The 17,736-nt window shown below is 38.7% G+C and overlaps 2 protein-coding genes across 3 annotated transcripts in view; both read right to left on the reverse strand.

The window, feature by feature from the left end:
• LOC122092972 (alpha-mannosidase At3g26720-like) overlaps window positions 1-13,226 on the reverse strand; it is a 32,463-nt gene extending 19,237 nt beyond the window's left edge. The window contains exons 1-12 of the mRNA XM_042663259.1: window positions 12,648-13,226; window positions 12,455-12,538; window positions 12,260-12,348; window positions 11,836-12,010; window positions 11,486-11,605; window positions 3,228-3,311; window positions 3,072-3,143; window positions 2,370-2,483; window positions 1,984-2,084; window positions 1,803-1,896; window positions 1,552-1,719; window positions 1,372-1,458 (exon numbers count right to left, since the gene is read on the reverse strand). Coding sequence (XP_042519193.1) covers window positions 1,372-1,458; window positions 1,552-1,719; window positions 1,803-1,896; window positions 1,984-2,084; window positions 2,370-2,483; window positions 3,072-3,143; window positions 3,228-3,311; window positions 11,486-11,605; window positions 11,836-12,010; window positions 12,260-12,348; window positions 12,455-12,538; window positions 12,648-12,842 — 1,383 coding nt within the window. The 5' untranslated portion in view covers window positions 12,843-13,226. The remainder of the gene's footprint in view (window positions 1-1,371; window positions 1,459-1,551; window positions 1,720-1,802; window positions 1,897-1,983; window positions 2,085-2,369; window positions 2,484-3,071; window positions 3,144-3,227; window positions 3,312-11,485; window positions 11,606-11,835; window positions 12,011-12,259; window positions 12,349-12,454; window positions 12,539-12,647) is intronic.
• A 1,773-nt stretch (window positions 13,227-14,999) lies between these two features.
• Window positions 15,000-17,736, reverse strand: part of LOC122093666 (alpha-mannosidase At3g26720-like) — a 59,893-nt gene continuing 57,156 nt past the window's right edge. The window contains exons 23-24 of one of the 2 annotated variants that reach the window (XM_042664049.1): window positions 15,803-15,871; window positions 15,000-15,699 (exon numbers count right to left, since the gene is read on the reverse strand). In XM_042664049.1, the coding sequence (XP_042519983.1) occupies window positions 15,475-15,699; window positions 15,803-15,871 (294 nt within the window). In that variant the 3' untranslated portion in view covers window positions 15,000-15,474. The remainder of the gene's footprint in view (window positions 15,700-15,802; window positions 15,872-17,736) is intronic. The other variant, XM_042664048.1, reaches the window with a different exon arrangement.

Genomic DNA, 17,736 nt, shown 5'->3' on the forward strand with positions numbered 1-17,736 from the left:
ACCAAATCCTTAATTCCATTGAGCTTCTAGCCCTAATTTGCACTCCTAGTATTATTAGGACACTTCTTTTCACAAAAAGAATCAATGTCCTTCACTATGGCCTAGCCAACTACCTTGTCTAACTTGTGGCATATTGATTCCCTCCCTGAAGGCTGCATCAAATTTGGAATATATACTGCGGCTGTCCTCGATCATATGGTTTCAATAATCAACCAGCACTCTGACAGATTGCCAAGATGATTCTATCTTCATATGAGGATCAAACATGATTATAAAACTAATCTAATCCTCAGTAGAATGCATCAGTACACTATCTTAAGGACCCTATCCAGGCTAGTTTTATCCTCACGAGAATGGATTGGTATTGCCCAGGAACAACCCATAGCTGAGACCATTCTTAAATCCTTCCAGCAAGGCTTGGTCCAAGTTGAATCAGAGTTTTGAACATCACAGCAGCATAGTTGTCATGGCGTCGCCTAGGCGTCGCCAAGGCGGCAATTTGGCATCCTGGCGAAAAAAGAAGTTCATGGCAGTGCTACGATTTACGTTACTCACAAATGGCGGTCGCCATTGGTTGATAGGCGTCGCCATGGCACAGCCATGGACGCCAGGTCACGCCAGATTCACAAGGCGGTAGATTTTTTGTTAAATGCAGGGTGATTTTGATAGGGCTATGTTGATTTTTGATTATTTGATGTTGTTTAATGTTGGTTTTATATGTTATAGGGTATATATTGTAGACTTGTAGCATGCTAAATAACTTTAGAAAATGGGGGAAATAAAAAAGTAGCATACTAAATAGCTTTAGAAAATAGGGAAAATAAAAAATGACACATGGGCGATTTGACCGCCATGGCAAAGCCATAACGGATGATTCATCGCCAAATCGATTAGCCACCCCTCCACCGCCTTGGATCGATTTGACGCCGTGACAACTATGCACAGCAGCATGAACCTTGGAAAAGGTCTTATCTATGACATCATAGCTGAGAAGTTGGGCTTTCTCGGACTACTCAACGGAAGCTATAGTAGGTAACGTATACTGAAGTGACCATCCCCTTTAAAACAAGAATTTTTTTTTATTAAGGGATTCAATTTAGGCATAAACCATGATAGAGTTTCATTTACGATTTCAAAGATCGAACATCAAGCTTAATTTACCCATTAACTATTTTTTTTTTTTTTCGAATTGGAATTTTATTATTGTGAAGGGAACGTGGCAACTGGCAGCCATGCCGAAAGGTACAAGTGTTTCTGCACCATACAAGACCCAAAGAGAACTATCTAGGCCAAGATTCTTTAATGATAAATGGAAGTACAATGCACTCTTGAGAATATAAATTGAAAAAGATAAAGGTTCACTGCTGGTACCTGTTCAAAATTGGTCATTGAGTTCCTGCCTCCAATATCTGATGACTCTATCAAGTATGCAAGAGAAGAACCCACCATCGCCTCAGCCTGCAGAGAATTGGCAAAGAAAATGAGAATAACCCTTAAAGGACCATACGAAACCAATAATCAGAGAATATATTGTGAATGTAAATTCGTAACCTCCGCATAGCCTATTGAAAGCCGTTTTGCATAATCATTAGCCACATGCTGCTTCTCTGTTCCACTAACTGCATCATGGTGTTGAGCGACAGCCAAAGCATCCGCCAAATTATCTGTGTTAGGCCTCAAATTATTCCTCCCCTTAAAAAACTCCAATTGCCTTGCTGCCTGATTATGCATCAGAATAATAGAAGAAATGAATATTTGGAGACTAATATAATCTAAAAAGGTTTTAAGGGGAAAAAAAATACCAAATGGTAACCACTCAGAAATCTGACATAGCGTTTCAAAGATGGCCTACTTGTAAAGTACCCAGTCCAGTATGCATTTGCACGATCTGCATATCTGTTGCATGTGTCCTTTAATACTCGGAACATAACAAAAATGAGAAATAAATGGCTGGTACTTCAATTTTCAGATGATAAAACTTACGGGAAGAAGTCATTAGTCTTAATTGGCCAGGATTCATTTGTTGCATGTTTTGCATCAGTGTAAATTGATGGAGTTGAATAGAGGGCATTAACACGTCCATCCTAAAAGCATAAACAATTTTCCAGCTGTGAATAACTACTAAAGTTTTTGAATGATACAATTTGAGGAAAAGAGAACGAAAGGACATGAAACAAGAATTCAAACTAAAATGCTTTAACATCTAAGCTTAAGCTGGTTACACTTTAAGAGGACACGTATGCAACCAAGCAATCTTAGACAAACAAATAAAAGAGCACAAATGAGAAAAAGTCAAAAATGAATGGAAGTACATTTATAACTCAATGTTGATCATGTACTGTATAAAACAATTGTGAAGGAAAACTCACCTTATTGACATAATGAATAAGCTTGTCCATATTTCTGAACCATGTGTGCGCATATTGATACTTGAAATCTGTCCCCATGGTCCACATTATATGATTTGTGCGAGTTACATTAGCCTGGAAAAAGAATAAATTTTCTGGCAAGCCTTACAAGACTGCATATCATGGGAGGAGAAAAAATATTTTCACATGTGCTTGGGTTGAGCATTTCTTCCCAAGTTAAAGCAGTCGGATTACTCGGATGACATAATTTAAAGACTTATCCTCTGTCAAGGTAGGATTCGTCTTCCAAATTCATCCTTGACCTACTTTTATATTACTCTGTAAAACCTTTATTAGTATGCACAGTCAGGATGCTGACCAAAAGCTTCAAATTCAAGAGATGCAGTCACTTGTAAAGGCACAAGGATCTAAAGAAATCATTGCACAGTCTTGTGAGTCTTACACGACGAAGCATTATATGGTGGACTTCAGTTAGAGAAGTGCATACATGCAATACTACAAAAAGACAGTGATTAAACTTTAAAGACAAGGATAACCTTTGTAAGTACTCCACTTTCTTTTACTCATTAAGATTAGTAAGGATTGCACTTAAGCAAGCCTTACAATAATCCAATTGATAGCAGTTGAAGGTGAAATTATGCATAAGAGCTCCAAACCAGAAATGTAGGCATTCAATGTGAAAAACAGTAATTGTTGGCTTACTTGTGAGACTGCGGCAGCTACAAAATCATTTACACGCTCTTCAACATTGTAATCAAACAAACTTATGTCATCCTTCACTCCAGAAAAGAAATATAAAAATTATTATAAGAACAAACTGATGCTCAAGAACATATTAACAATCTATTTTGGATTTACCTGAACAATAGGGGAATCATCATTAACTTCAAAGTAGAAACCACGGGGAGGTTCGTAATGCTCAGGAAATGCACCAGAAAAAATCTGCAGAGACAGACAAGCAATAACGACACATTGAATAACGATAACAATAAAATAACACCACCACCACCAACAACAATAATAGAGAATTTTTCCAAGACAAGGAAATCATTCTTGCCCAGGGTATCCACAACATGGTAATCGAGTTGGCACTTTTTACATATGTTGTCCATGTCATCTTCCGCTCATGCATGAAATTTCAGCAGAACTGAACTTCACCATGTGTGAGAATAAAGGACTGCGAGGAGTCAAATTTTATGAAAAATTGGTCCACCGAAATTACTGAGGTAAAAGTCCAACACAAGATAGTACATAGAGTGGAGATTGGCCAGCATATTAGACAAGACCTATACAAAATCAGAACAACCAAAAGAGCCTTCTACCTTACAGCAGACGAGGAAAAGTTTCCCCTAATACTAATGTTCAGATTAGTGCTACTCCCAAACAGGGAATAGCGCTAATCAGCGCCTATGACAGGGACTTTTTAGTCCTTGTCAAGTTTGTTTGGGGTATTTTGGGGCTTTTTTTCATGTACCTATGGGCTGTTATGTCTTTGTTTTGTCTTTCTTCTTGACCTAAGGTTATATATACGTAAGAGACCTGAGATTACATTCACATTGAATTAATCTTAGGTTGCTCTCCATTCTTGAGACTTCCTTTGGTTATTTCATCTTCTTCCTCCCCTCTTCTCTTTTCTCTCTCTCTTTTCTTCTTGGTTCTGGTTTAGCTACAGCTTCTGAGATTGTAACATGGTATCAGAGCTGCTGTAGTTAAATTAATTCGGTTCCAAAAACAAGAAAGCTGTTGGTTACGATTTAGAGGTTCTTCTTCTTGGTGCGCAACCACTCATTGCTGCAACTGCTATTATCTAATCCCTAATGGAATGATTTTCCTTTTGTGAAGATCTACTTTACCTTTACTGTTGGAGTAAGTGGCTGATTGCTTGATGATTTGAAGCCTCCGCCTCTCCTTCTATTCTACCCTACCTATATGACGATGGTCAGGATTGAGGCTGTTGTTCTTGATTTTTTGATCTAGTTTATCCTACCTATATGAGTTGATTGATGCCTATATGTGCTTGCTGCCGATAGTGCTTATTGATGCTTATACTTGCTTGTTGCCGATATAGTTATTGATGCCTACATGTTCAGATCTGAGTTGTGGTATGGAATGTTGGATTGATGCTAAGTTTCAGATCTGAATTGCATTATTACCTATCTGGATACGTTCATCCTCTTGCTTGTTACTCACTCTACCTGATTGTCATGGCTGGGACTGTACCTGCTACTATTTCTATTGTTTCTTCTACTATTGCTTCTTCTACTATGGCTTCGTCTGCATCAGATAATATCAATGTCCAGATCACTTCTATCAAGCTCAAAGGGAACTCGAACTATCTTCTTTGGGCTTAGTCTGTTAAGGTGTATTTGTTGGCTAAAGGCAAACTGAGCTATACTACCGCTAAGGCTCCCTTGCCTGATGATGATAAGTATGACAATTGGATGAAGGAGAATGCCTTGATTCTGATCTGGTTGTGGAACAGTATGAAACCAGATGTAGCTGCTAATGTTATGTTTCATTCTATAGCTAAGGGAGTATGGGATGATCTAAAGGAAACATACTCCCAAGAGAAGAACATGACACGGATTTATGACATATATGAGAAGATCTTCTAGTTTCGTCAATCTGACAAATCCCTCTCTGAGTATTACAGTGCCTTTAAGGGAATGGTGGAAGAGCTTAATGTCCTTCAGCCTCTGACTACTGATATTGAGAAGTTGAAGGCTCAGCGGAACGAGTTCTTCGTTTTCAAATTTTTGGCCGGTCTGAACAGTGATCTGAAGGTAGTGAAGGGCCATCTACTTGCTAGTGATACAATACCTACCCTAAACGATGCCTTTTCGCGACTACAGCATATTACCTCCTCATCCAAATCTGATCAACCTTCCAGAGATAATTCTGCATTCTTTGCTAACCGTGGCCGTGGGCACGATCGCGGAGGAGGACGTGGTCCTATGGGTCGAGGTTCTAGTGGACAGTCCTCGGATCGCACTGGTCGCCAGTGTAATTATTATGGGAAACCTAACCATACTATAGAGACGTGTTGGGCCAAGCATGGCAAGCCAGAGTGGACAACTCAGTTAGCCAATCATGCAGTGTCCGATGATGGTACTGATACTGTATCTCCGGTGGCTACTACACCTATACCTTCTTCAGGAGATTCTTCTACTAGTATGCATGATGACATCAACCAGTTACTCCGGCGCTTGCACTCTCTTGAGGCTTCTGCTAGTATATCCCATGGTGCCTCTACATCCGCTGCTACCCTTGCTCATGCAGGTATATCAACCCTTCTTTTCACTACATCTACCCCCCTGGATCATTGATTTAGGTGCTTCCGCTCATTTGATTGGTAAGTCATCCCTTTTTCAAACCTTCTCATCTAGTACTAGTTCTACATCTGTCATTCTTACAAATGGTACATCCACCCCTATTCTTGGACATGGTACTATTTCTCCTACTTCTTTATTGCATTTATCGTCTGTATTACATGTACCTCAATTTCCGTTAAGCCTTCTTTCTATGAGTCAATTGACTAGATCTCTCAATTGCTCAGTTACCTTCTTTCCTTCTCATTGTATTTTTCAGGATCTTCACTCGAGGAAGACGATTGGTGGAGGGTGTGAGAAGGATGGATTGTATTACCTCAACAGTGGTTGTCCTCCCACTTCTACTACCGCTACTGCTGTTGGGGATGTCTCTCCATTCCAGTGGCACTGCTGTCTAGGCCACTTGTCCTTACCTAGATTACAGCTTTTATTTCCCAGTTTTACACGTCTCTAGATTAGAGTGTGAGGCCTGTGAGTTGGGTTTACATCATCGGGTGTCTTTCCCATCTCGATCAGTGTCTCGTAGTTCGTCGTTGTCTTCATTAGTTCATTTTGATGCATGGGGTCCTTGTAGAGTTAGTAATAGGTTTGGGTTTCGCTATTTTGTTACATTTGTAGATGATCATTCTCACCTCACATGGCTTTACATGTTAAAGAACAGATCTGATTTTCTATCTGTGTTTCAAAAATTCTATAATGAAGTAAAAACTCAGTTTGGCATTTCCATTAAGATTTTTCGTTCTGATAATGCTTTAGAATGTGCTCAAAATGATATTTCTAACTTTTGTGATACCCATGGCATGATTCATCAGACTAATTGTGCATATACCCCACAGCAACATGGGGTTGCTGAGCGTAAGAACCGGCACCTTCTTGAGGTAGCTCGAGCTATTATGATACGTATGCATGTCCTTAAGCATTTTTGGAATGATGGAGTTGTAACCATAGTTGTCACGGTGCCAAGGCGAACCAAGGCGGTGGAGGGTTGCCTAAGCGCTTAGGCGAGAAGGCGCACGCCTTGAGGCGAACAAGGCGACCAATTGTTATTGTTTATTTTTCCTATTTTCTAACATTATTTAGTAAGCTATATATACCTTGTATCATAAAAAATCAAGATTAAGCAACATCAAGTTATTAAAAATCAACATTTAGCCATATTAAATCATAAAAAATTAACATTAAGTCATATTAAGTTATAAAAAATCAAAATTTCGAGAGTTGCTCTGGTTCTATAATAAGTTTGACTGGTCAAATGATATTATTTTTACATGAGACTTTTTATATCAGTTATAATATAAAACCAGCTTTCCAGCAAGTCTAAGATTACTTAAATCTGAGTTGTAATGGCAAAGTTATACTCCGGTCAAACTTATTTTTAAGTGCGCGAGTGCTGTTAAAATCGCCTGAATGAAAATAATTTTATGGATATCAAAACAAAAAATTATTTTATCGGACTTTTGGTTTTTAACAATGTTTTAATATGATAGAATTTATAAAATTTTCATAATTGAGAAAAACTCCAGCATTTAAAAGTTGAAAATCGCCCCTATAACCAAAATCCAGTTTTTCTTCTTGGACTGGGGGGTTGACTTTTTATCCTTTTGGAATTTGATTTTTAAACTATTTTTATTGGATTCAAATAGGGGGTATTTTCTTATTTATGAATAATATCTTAAGTAAATGAATTTGGCATAAATAAGAGCCAAAACACAAGGCGGCATGCAGTGCAATAAGGCGACTGTCGCCTAGGCCCCAGGAAAACCGCCTGGACGCCTAGGCAACAGGGTATTTGCTTATTTATGAATAATATCTTAAGTAAATGAATTTGGCATAAATAAGAGCCAAAACACAAGGCGGCATGCAGTGCAATAAGGCGACTGTCGCCTAGGCCCCAGGAAAACCGCCTGGACGCCTAGGCGTTGCCTAGGCAATGCCTTGACAACTATGGTTTTAACTGCATGTCATTTGATTAATCACATGCCTTCTTCTGTTCTGTCAAATAGGTCTCCCTTCTCTATCTTATTTCCTACTCTACCTAGTTTTCCTCTTCCTCCCCGGGTTTTTGGGTGTGTGTGCTTTGTTCACAATCTTCATATGCACGTGGATAAGTTGTCTCCACGGGCTACTAAATGTATATTTTTGGGCTACTCTCATACCTAAAAAGGATACAAGTGCTATAATCCTGTTACTCACAGGAACTTTGTAAGTGCCGATGTGACCTTTTTTGAAAGCACATCTTTCTTCTCCCCACAGGTGTCTCAGCCTACTGAGGAGTGGTCATCTACCTCTCCTCCTCCCATTCCATCCCTTATTCTGATTCCTGATGCCCCTAGTACCAGTTCACCTGTTCCACCTCCTCTATAGGTTTATCGACGCAGAACGAGGGTTGGACAGTCCAGTGGCGAGGTTATTGATCCTGCTACTACACATCTTCCATCTCTACCTTCCTTTGGTGAAGCTCCTCCTTCTGTTCCATCTGATGACTTACCAGTTGCTCGCAAGAAAGGTATACGTTCTTGCACTCAGAAATCCTTGGCTATTTACCCTATTGATAAGTTTATCTCTCATCTTCCTCCTTCTATTCATGGTCTTGCTCTATCTCTCTCTACTAACCTTGCTCCCCGTACTCATACTATGGCCCTCCATATCCCTGGATGGAAGGGTGCCATGGATGTAGAAATGGATGCACTCTTGAGTCGTGGTACCTGGAGTCTGGCAGATTTACCTCCTGGTAAGGACCTGGTGAAATGTCGTTGGGCATACACTGTTAAGTATCACTTTGATGGTTCTGTCGAGCACTTGAAAGCTCGCCTGGTTGCCAAGGGATACACTCATACTTATGGTGTTGATTACTTTGAGACTTTCCCCCCTGTTGCTAGACTTAATTCGGTTCACGTTCTTATCACCCTAGCTGTCAACTTTGATTGGCCTTTATTTCAGTTGGACATCAATAATGCTTTCTTGTATGGAGATCTACAAAAGGAAGTTTATATGGAGCAGCCTCCTGGGTATGTTGCTCAGGGGGAGAATAAAGGTCGGGTGTGGCTTACACAAAGCGATCTATGGTCTCAAACAATCTCCTCAGGCATGGTTTGATAAGTTCAATGCTACCATAGTCACTTGTGGGTTATCTCAATGTTACTCTGATCACTCTGTGTTTGTTTGCCACAAGGGTGACAAGTTGGCTGTGTTGATACTGTACGTTGATGATATCATCCTGACTGGTAATGATGAAGTAGGAATTTCTGAAGTGAAAAGTCACTTACAACATCATTTTCAAACAAAGGATCTAGGCCAACTTCATTATTTCCTTAGGATTGAGGTAATCCGAAGCAAGAAAGGGATCAGTCTATCCCAAAGGAAGTATGTAGTGGACCTCCTATCTGATACTGGGATGCTCGCATCCAAACCTATTGATATTCCTATGGATCCTCACCAAAAGTTTGGTATTGATGATGGTGAACCTCTTCAGGATATACATTAGTACAGAAGTCTAATTGGCAAGCTAATTTACCTTACTGTGACTCACCCTGATATCTCCTATACTGTTGGGGTTCTCAGTCAGTTCATGCAGTCACCACAGAAGGCTCATTGGGACGCTGTTGTTCGCGTTCTTCGCTACCTGAAGAGGGCTCCTAGCAAAGGACTTTTTTATGGTCCTAATTGGCATATGGATCTAGTTGGCTACTCTTATGCTGATTGGGCTGGCTCTGCTAGTGATCGAAGATCTACCACTCGATATTTTACCTTTATTGGAGGTAATTTAGTCACGTGGCGTAGCAAGGACCAGACCACTATTGCCAGGTCTAGTGTTGAGGCAAAATACAGAGCTATGGATCATATTACTGCTAAGTTGATGTGGTTGCGTTCGTTACTCTTGGAGTTGGGATTTCCAGTAACCAAACATATGCAAATGCATTGTGACAACCAAGCTGCTATGTATATTGCCAGCAATCCGGTCTTCCATGAGAGGACCAAACATATAGAGGTGGACTGTCACTTTGTTCGTGATGTTGTTCTAAAAAAGCTGATTGAGACCCCGTTTGTTTCATCAAAGAATCAGCTAGCTGATATGTTCACTAAGTCCTTATTTGCTCCTAGCTTTCGCAATGGTTGTAACAAGCTGAGCATGGGAGATTTATATGCTCTAGCTTGAGAGGGAGTATTAAGATTAGTGCTATTCCCAAACAGGGAATAGCGCTAATCAGCGCCTATGACAGGGACTTTTTAGTCCTTCTCGAGTTTATTTGGGGTCTTTTGGGGCTTTTCTTCATGTACCCATGGGCTGTTATGTCTTTGTTTTGTCTTTCTTCTTGACCTAAGGTTATATATACATAAGAGAACTTGAGATTACATTCACATTGAATTAATCTCAGGTTGCTCTCCATTCTTGAGACTTCCTTTGGTTATTTCATCTTCTTCCTCCCTTCTTCTCTTTTCTCTCTCTCTCTCTTTTCTTCTTGGTTCTGGTTTAGCTACAGCTTCTGAGATTGTAACAATTAATAAGACTTGTACATAGGCTCTATCCACAAGCCCTGTTTTTCTTCCACATGGCAGTAAGCAGTCACCAAAACTTCACAGGCCTATTGTCCATCAGCCACCAGTCAATGAGGCAACTGTCAGCCCAAATGCATATCAAGTGGGGGGGGGGTGGAACTTTCAAAAAAAAGAAAAGAAGGAAGGACTCTATAATTTCAAAAACAGTACTGTTGAAATACAAGAGAACAAGTTCAACACAAGGGGGGGTGGCATATGGTTGTCATTGCCAAAAAATCGAGCCATCTCCAATCTAGACCCTGACCTATCTATCCAACAGTCATAACTGCCAAATCAGCTGTCCATGTGCAGAAACCATGGCCTCTGGACAGAAGCCATATACCAGGCCATGGAGATCGTTTTTCCCTATTATAATAATAGCCATGTGACAGCTTAGATAGTGCTTAAATTCTGTGGACTGTCAACTTGACAACATCTACTCTTCCATCACGTTTCAACCCAAATGAACCTTCCCACATCGTAATGTAAAGCTTAAAGAAAGGGTTGAGAACTCAAATTTGGCATCTTTGATTTAATGGCTGAAATACAAGGATAAAAATATAAATTTTAATATATGGTCCACGAAATTGAGATGGAACTCAAACTTGACTTGTGGCTAATCCATGGGTGTACAAGCCATCCAATGGTCAGTTTGCAATCCTCGTCTGCCAGCCTTTTCTTTGCACATGGAGAACTAGTGGAGTCCTTGTGACTATTAGACAGATGAGGCATCCTTGGGCCAGGGACAATGATAGGTTTTGTTTCCCATTGTCAACTGCATGACCATGTATTAGACTTCTTCTCTTGTATTTTCAGACATCCAAAAAATGGTTTTATTTCAAAAAGATTGACTTTTTAACCGATATGCAAACCTTTATTTTGAGATGGCTTGTGATCCATTACAACAAAGGTTTTCAGTGAACTACTGAAGCTATTGAGAGAGTCCTGGTGAAGTCCGATTTGCTAAAACTCGATACAGGAGTGAAAGATGAAGCAGAAAATGTGTCCACAAAGTTTGAGCCCAAAACCAATTGCCATGTGGCAGATAGACCCAGCAGATAAGGAAGCCATTCCTGATCAGCCAGGCAAGGTAAACCCACAATTATTGATATTTTAAAGTTAGAAAAAAGAAACAGAAATTACCTATATGCAACAATACAACATCAAATATGAAATCAAGTATTGATGTCCATATGCAGTAGTAGTCCATTAACATAAAACCCAACAGATTTAAGAAGACACCACACTAACCTGTGCAGACGACCCTAGCGTCTTTGAGCCCCACCAGACGAATTCAAGACTTTTCTCATTTTTCCTTTTAGCTCTATCTTGGTAATCAATCCGAGCAAAGAAAAGGGAGTCAAAGCCAACCTACACCAACCAATGGATTTACTTGCGTAGTTACTGGATAAATACATTTAAAAAGATTTTGCAGGCAAATTTGGCCTTCAATTATGCATAATATGGTCATTGTTTCAAAGGATGTCATAGCCTTCCTCCTTTTACCTTTTTTGGTAGGTTTCTTTGTATGTTTCTTTATTGATGTGAAGACAGAGAAAACGGGAAATTAGTTCAGGACAGGATATAACGATCAGGAATACCTCCGCCCCCAACAAGTAAGCTTGCACGGCAGAATGTCCGAAGGGATCAATCTGCCAGCCTATTCTGGGAGTCACACCAAACTTTTGTTTGATAAAACGATGTCCGATAGTTGTCTGATCAATCATGTCAATGTAATGCGATGCTGCCTCGTCATGCATACACATACCTCCATTTCTGCAGAATCCAAATCATTTGAACCCAATAAAGAACTGAAAATCGCCAGTTTTCAAATGAAAAAAATCTGATATGGGTTCTATCCTCGAGTTAATTAGCCAATTTTAAAATAAAGAAAAGAGAGAGGAATCTAATTAACAAATGGAACTGCAGTGCAAGGTTCAGCTCTATGGGCATCGGGACAGATCGACACTGCACTATGCTCAACAAAAGCAACCGATTAAACAAAAAATTTAAATGAGATAATACATAAACTCCAGTTGACCCGAGCTGACTAGCTGCTTGACTGCACTCTTGACTGACTCGCTCTGATCTCTCCACCAACGCTGGAAAAATGCCTGCGCAGACAAACAAAGCGAACAACCAGTTGCATGCCATTCAACAACAAAAGAATTAAAAAATTGCAACTGAACCTGATAGCATGTAAGAGCAAGAAACTCTTACAATTTCAACGTAAATGAATTTCCGGTTCTTATCAGCCAGCAATGCCTGAATTACGGAATCCAATACGTTCTGAACACACGCCCCCTACGAAAACGAACAGTAAAGGATGAAATTACAATTCATGGGCGAGCGGGCTTTAACTCGAAGCTAGACAAAAACAGAACATTGGAATCACTGAGAGTAAGAAGGAAACCTGAATGGAATTGTTAGAGCCCACATAGTATTGATCGATCGTCTTCAACCATCCAACGTCATCGTGCGTGTGAGGAACCATATGAACATTAATTTTTCCAGGAACAATCCCCTGAGAAGTGTTGTAAGCGATATATCTTGATTCAACGCAGAGAACGGCCGAGAAGAAAGCCAGAAAAAGCAGTCCGATCGCCATGTGATGGGAGTTGCAAGTCGAGCATTCAAATTGCAATACCGTAAAGAATGCGAAGAAGCTCCAATGGATGGTACCGATCAAGGTGGAGTGAACCAACAGTTTCCGATAACCCTCGTTTCGTGAACGCTTCCTCAAATCAATGAGTTGCAGGGAAAGAGTGAAGATAGATTGGGTGTCGGTTTCCTCTCCACTATAAGCTTAAGCTGGCATTTGCATGGCGGCCGTTCCTAAAAACAAGTAGTAGTGTAGTACAGGTGCCTTGACGGCTTCGAAGAGGGTGCCGGCATCGGTTAAGAGCGTCTGACGACCTCTGATGGTCCCCGAGTAAATCTAACCTAGTGAGACTCTGCTTTCTGTTCCAGTGTGATAAGTCTGCGACTCTGCTGCGCCTTACAAAAAAAAATAGTATTATAAAATTAAACAAAAGTTGGTTTTTTTTTTTTTCTTTTTAAATGTACTTATTCCAACCAAAAGGTTGAAACTTAAAAATTGAAACAACGATAAAATTATAGTTTTTACCCTGTCAGATCTCGTACACTAGATAGTAGATACGCTTCTTTTTTCTTTTTTCTTTTTTTTTGTTTTAAGGCCTAATTGTTTGTCAAAAATCTTTTTATTCATTTATTGACAATCAAACCTAGCCTCAAGAAACTGATAGATTGATTACATTTTCAGGAATTCAAATATGCTCTGGTTGATTAATTCTTCTCCTGCTTCCTGCTTTTCACGAATGAAGTATTTTGGATATCTTTTATCAAAATAAAAATATAAATATATATTTCAGATATGCTTACTCTAATACTCTATTTATACGGTTAAGTAAGAAATAACAATGTTTCACATACTCTGTGTTTATGATTGTATGCGAATGCTTGTACCGCAACATATATTATTATTGAAATGAGTCAAAAGCTTGAATTTTTTATGAAATGAGTCAAACTTAAGAAACTGATACGTTACTTACATTTTAGGAATTGAAATATGCTCTGGTTGATTAATTCTTCTCTTGCTTTTTCATGACTGAAGTTTTTCAAATGTATTTTATAAAAAAAAAAAAATGTATTTCAGATACACTACTCAAATACTCTATTTTTATATGACCAAGTAATGAATGACAATGTTTCACATATTATGTCTACGACTTTACATATTCATGTACTGTGGAGAATGCGAATGCTTGTACCACTACATATGCTATTGTCAAAAGCTCAAAATTTTGACGATATGAGTCAAATTTTTATCTAAACGAGTTAAAATTTTATAAAAAAATATTATTTTTTTAACATATAAATCCATGTCTGAGAATGAACCAAAATTTTGTCACAATTTATCTTCCCGAGTTTCACATAGGATTTTGTTTCAACTCATGCCAGAATTGAGATATTTGACTAAAATTTCAACATTTCGATCAAAATTTCACACCTTGCATGTAGGAGCAATGGACAATCGATGATGGTATTAGTATAAGTAGTGGCACCAAACTTGAGTAATCATGGTCAAATATGACATCGTAGTAAGTCATGAGACTCATTACTGATGATACTTTTATTGGTCCATTTATCACCTATCTTTTAGGCCACGTCTATCTTTAAAAAGTCACTTAACAATAAGTAGATTCCATTATGAGCCAAAAAGGACTAGTGGCCTAATTATATTTAACTAATGCTTCAGAAAATAGTTTCTTAAATTGGTTTAAATCAAACTTTGCTTCTTTAACAAAATTTTTATAATATAAATTATAAAAAAGATTCATCCGTGGGTTGTTCAGACAGTTAGGACAAATTGAGGATTGTATGGATAGACGCACGGTCTCAAGTTCGATTCTCCATCTGTGCATCTAAGATTTAAGTGGAGACCGTGGCGGTGGGTAATGGTGAACTAAGAAGTTATAACTTTTTTTTATTTACCTCTTGTCTTACTCTCTAAAGTTAATATAAAAGTAAAAATAGATTTTTAAAAACTGAAAATTATTTAATGCAGTTTTTTTTATATAAAGTGCCGAGTTTTACCTCCTTTGGATGAAAAAATGTGTAATACTAAAAAGACAAAAATGTAAGGTTACAATTATTTTAACTATAAATTATTATTCTTTAATACTATAAATTAATTGCTATAGATTACAAATTCCCTACATATCACAGAATGTGAAGGCAAGTCTAGGTACTGAAGTCAATTTCATTAGGTCTATGAAACAAACATGGGATACAAATATGTCTCAAAAGGGTAAAACAAGGTACAAAATTATAAATATGCCATAACCTCTAATATATAATAATACACAAATGTGGAAATGAATGTTCCCTGATCGCGTGGCCCTGCGCCCAGACACATAGGGCAGAGAAATGATGCCCCCACCCTTGTGAAATACAACAAAATAAATCAACATAAAGTAATATAATATGCCTAATATAGTTTGTTCATGTATCCCTGCCCAACAAGTAATAACCTTGCAATTTTTTTCCTTGCAACTAAAGGGGTCAACTTTCTTCTGGGAAAACGAGTGAGCAAACATTACTCGAGACTAGGGAGATGCAGCATGGAATCACCAAGAATTGTGATTCTTCACCTATAAAAGAGGAAAGCATTTCTTGGAATTTGTCAGGAACCAAACCAACAAAGCATTTTGAGCCTTTCAGGGATCAACTGTATGGAGGAAAATGTAATCAAACGTGATGATGAAGGTGCGGATTTCCATAGGACCCAACTCCACAACTAGCTTTGCAGGATCAACAGGCTCTCCCCTTGTCGCCTTGGGTTCATTCATTGCAGCACCTTCAACATTCCATTCTAGTCTCTTGTTCTCCATTTCTGCTCTTTCTTGATTAGCAGATAAGTTCATCTCCACTACTTTACTGATCTGTAAGTAAATAAAATGTTAAAACACAAACAATCATGTCATTATTCAGCTTTAATTAATGAGAACTGCAATACAGCCTCATGGATCAATTCATTGCATTCACCTTCTTTTCATGAAACAGCTTTTTGAGATCCACGTTTGCCATCACTGCAAGGTCCTTATCCTCTCCCATCTAGCATATTCAATTGACAAAATATTGACGATTCAGGAAGTCATTGAAATTAGATTCAGGAAGTTAAAACTGTAGATCAGGTTAGGGATATGCCCAAACTCCTATAGTTGGTTTTGATGATAACAAACATATAAAGGTATTTCACAATTTGCCTTCAAGTATTGTTTTGTAGAGACTTCATATCAAAGATCAAATTTGCCGAATGAAATGAAGAAATGAAGATTAAAGTCATCAAATGAGGAGTATCAACAAGTTGGTATCATTACTTGAAGAAGGCATCAGAAGAATTCAAGCTTCAAGATGTCAAAACATGAAGCTTGAAGACTTGGAACTGCAAACAAAAAGAAAAGAAGATGACGTGCCAAAGAGTGGAAGGTTTAAGTGAAGAAGAAGATCACTAGGATAGATTGGTCATTTTTAACGTAATTTGTAACTTCCACATATATATATATATATATATGTGCACTCACCACATGCATGTGCATTGCATCATACTAGAATGACCATTGAGCATACCTTGACCAAGTATGGAAAGTCTCTAAGTGGTGAGGAACATATTAGGAAAAATGTGTTCTAGTGAAATTCTATGAAAACCACATTGACCTGACTCAAGGGCATTTTGGGTAATCTTACAGTCTGTATCAGGAGATGAAACCTTCATGAAAGTTGTAGGAAATCGAATCACGATTCCAACGCAACTGATTACAGATCAATCCGAGGTCGGACCAAAAAGTTATGGTCAAAACACTGACGAATGGTCAGTATGACAACTTTCTGTCAAAACAGAGTGTCATGTTGGCGGTCGACCGGCTAGAAGCCCCGGTCAACCGGAACTATCCGAGACCATAGCCGGTCGACCGGCGGAAAGTCCCAGTCGACCGTTGACTGCCTGGAAGTGTCCCAACGGCTATATTTTGCTATAGCGGCTCTTTCCGATCGACCGACTACCATGGCGGTCGACCGGTGGACCCAGAATATGACCGTTTGATTGAGATTTACTGCCTAAGATGCTCTCCTAAGCTCACCTATAAATACCTCTAATGCTACTCATTAATTAACAATTAATCTCAACTTTGGAAAAGCATTATTTGAGTATTAGAAGTGAGAATTGGTCTACACCATCTCTTGAGTTCAAGTTCTTCATTTTACATTCAAGAGGAACTCAAGACCATCTACAAGTCTTCATCTATATCTTGGTATTTACATTACAAGCATCAAGAAGACTTCAAAAGGTGCATTCATTCTATCATCATTGCATATTTCATTTGCACCACACCGGAGGTAATCCTCTTTTATTCCACTTCTCCATTTTCTATTTTACATTAAGTCTAGACTATACTTAGGCTTGTGTAAGGACCCTCTCATCCTTAAGAGATTATAAGGATCCTCTTATCCTTAAAAGAGTGTAAAGTGCCTCTCTACCTTAAAGGAGATTGTAAGGTGCCTCTCTACCTGCAAAGGAGATTGTAAAGGCGCCTCTTTGCCTGTAAATGGGGTTTGTAAGGATACTCTTATCCATTAAAAGATTGTAAAGGTTTTCTTTCCTACCTACCGTACTTAAAGGGTGAATTAGTGGAATACCTTACAAGAGGATTCTTGTAGGGAGTGGACTAGACTCGGATTGAGTCGAACCACTATAATTCTCGGTGTTGTGTGATTGTGCTTGTTTTATTTTATTCCGCATTTCTTATTTACAATCACACTTGGGACAGTATTTCGAAAAGAATTACAATTCCACTAGTGTAACCTATTCACCCCCTCTAGGTTATTTCAGATCAAGGCCTGTCATGGTGGCCCTAACAGTGGAATCCAAGGTCTGCCAGTCTGGATGAGAATATTCCTATCCCCAGTCAGATACTTGGTTT

Source organism: Macadamia integrifolia, chromosome 11, assembly GCF_013358625.1.
Source record: "Macadamia integrifolia cultivar HAES 741 chromosome 11, SCU_Mint_v3, whole genome shotgun sequence".
In the NCBI taxonomy this organism is placed as follows: Eukaryota; Viridiplantae; Streptophyta; class Magnoliopsida; order Proteales; family Proteaceae; genus Macadamia; species Macadamia integrifolia.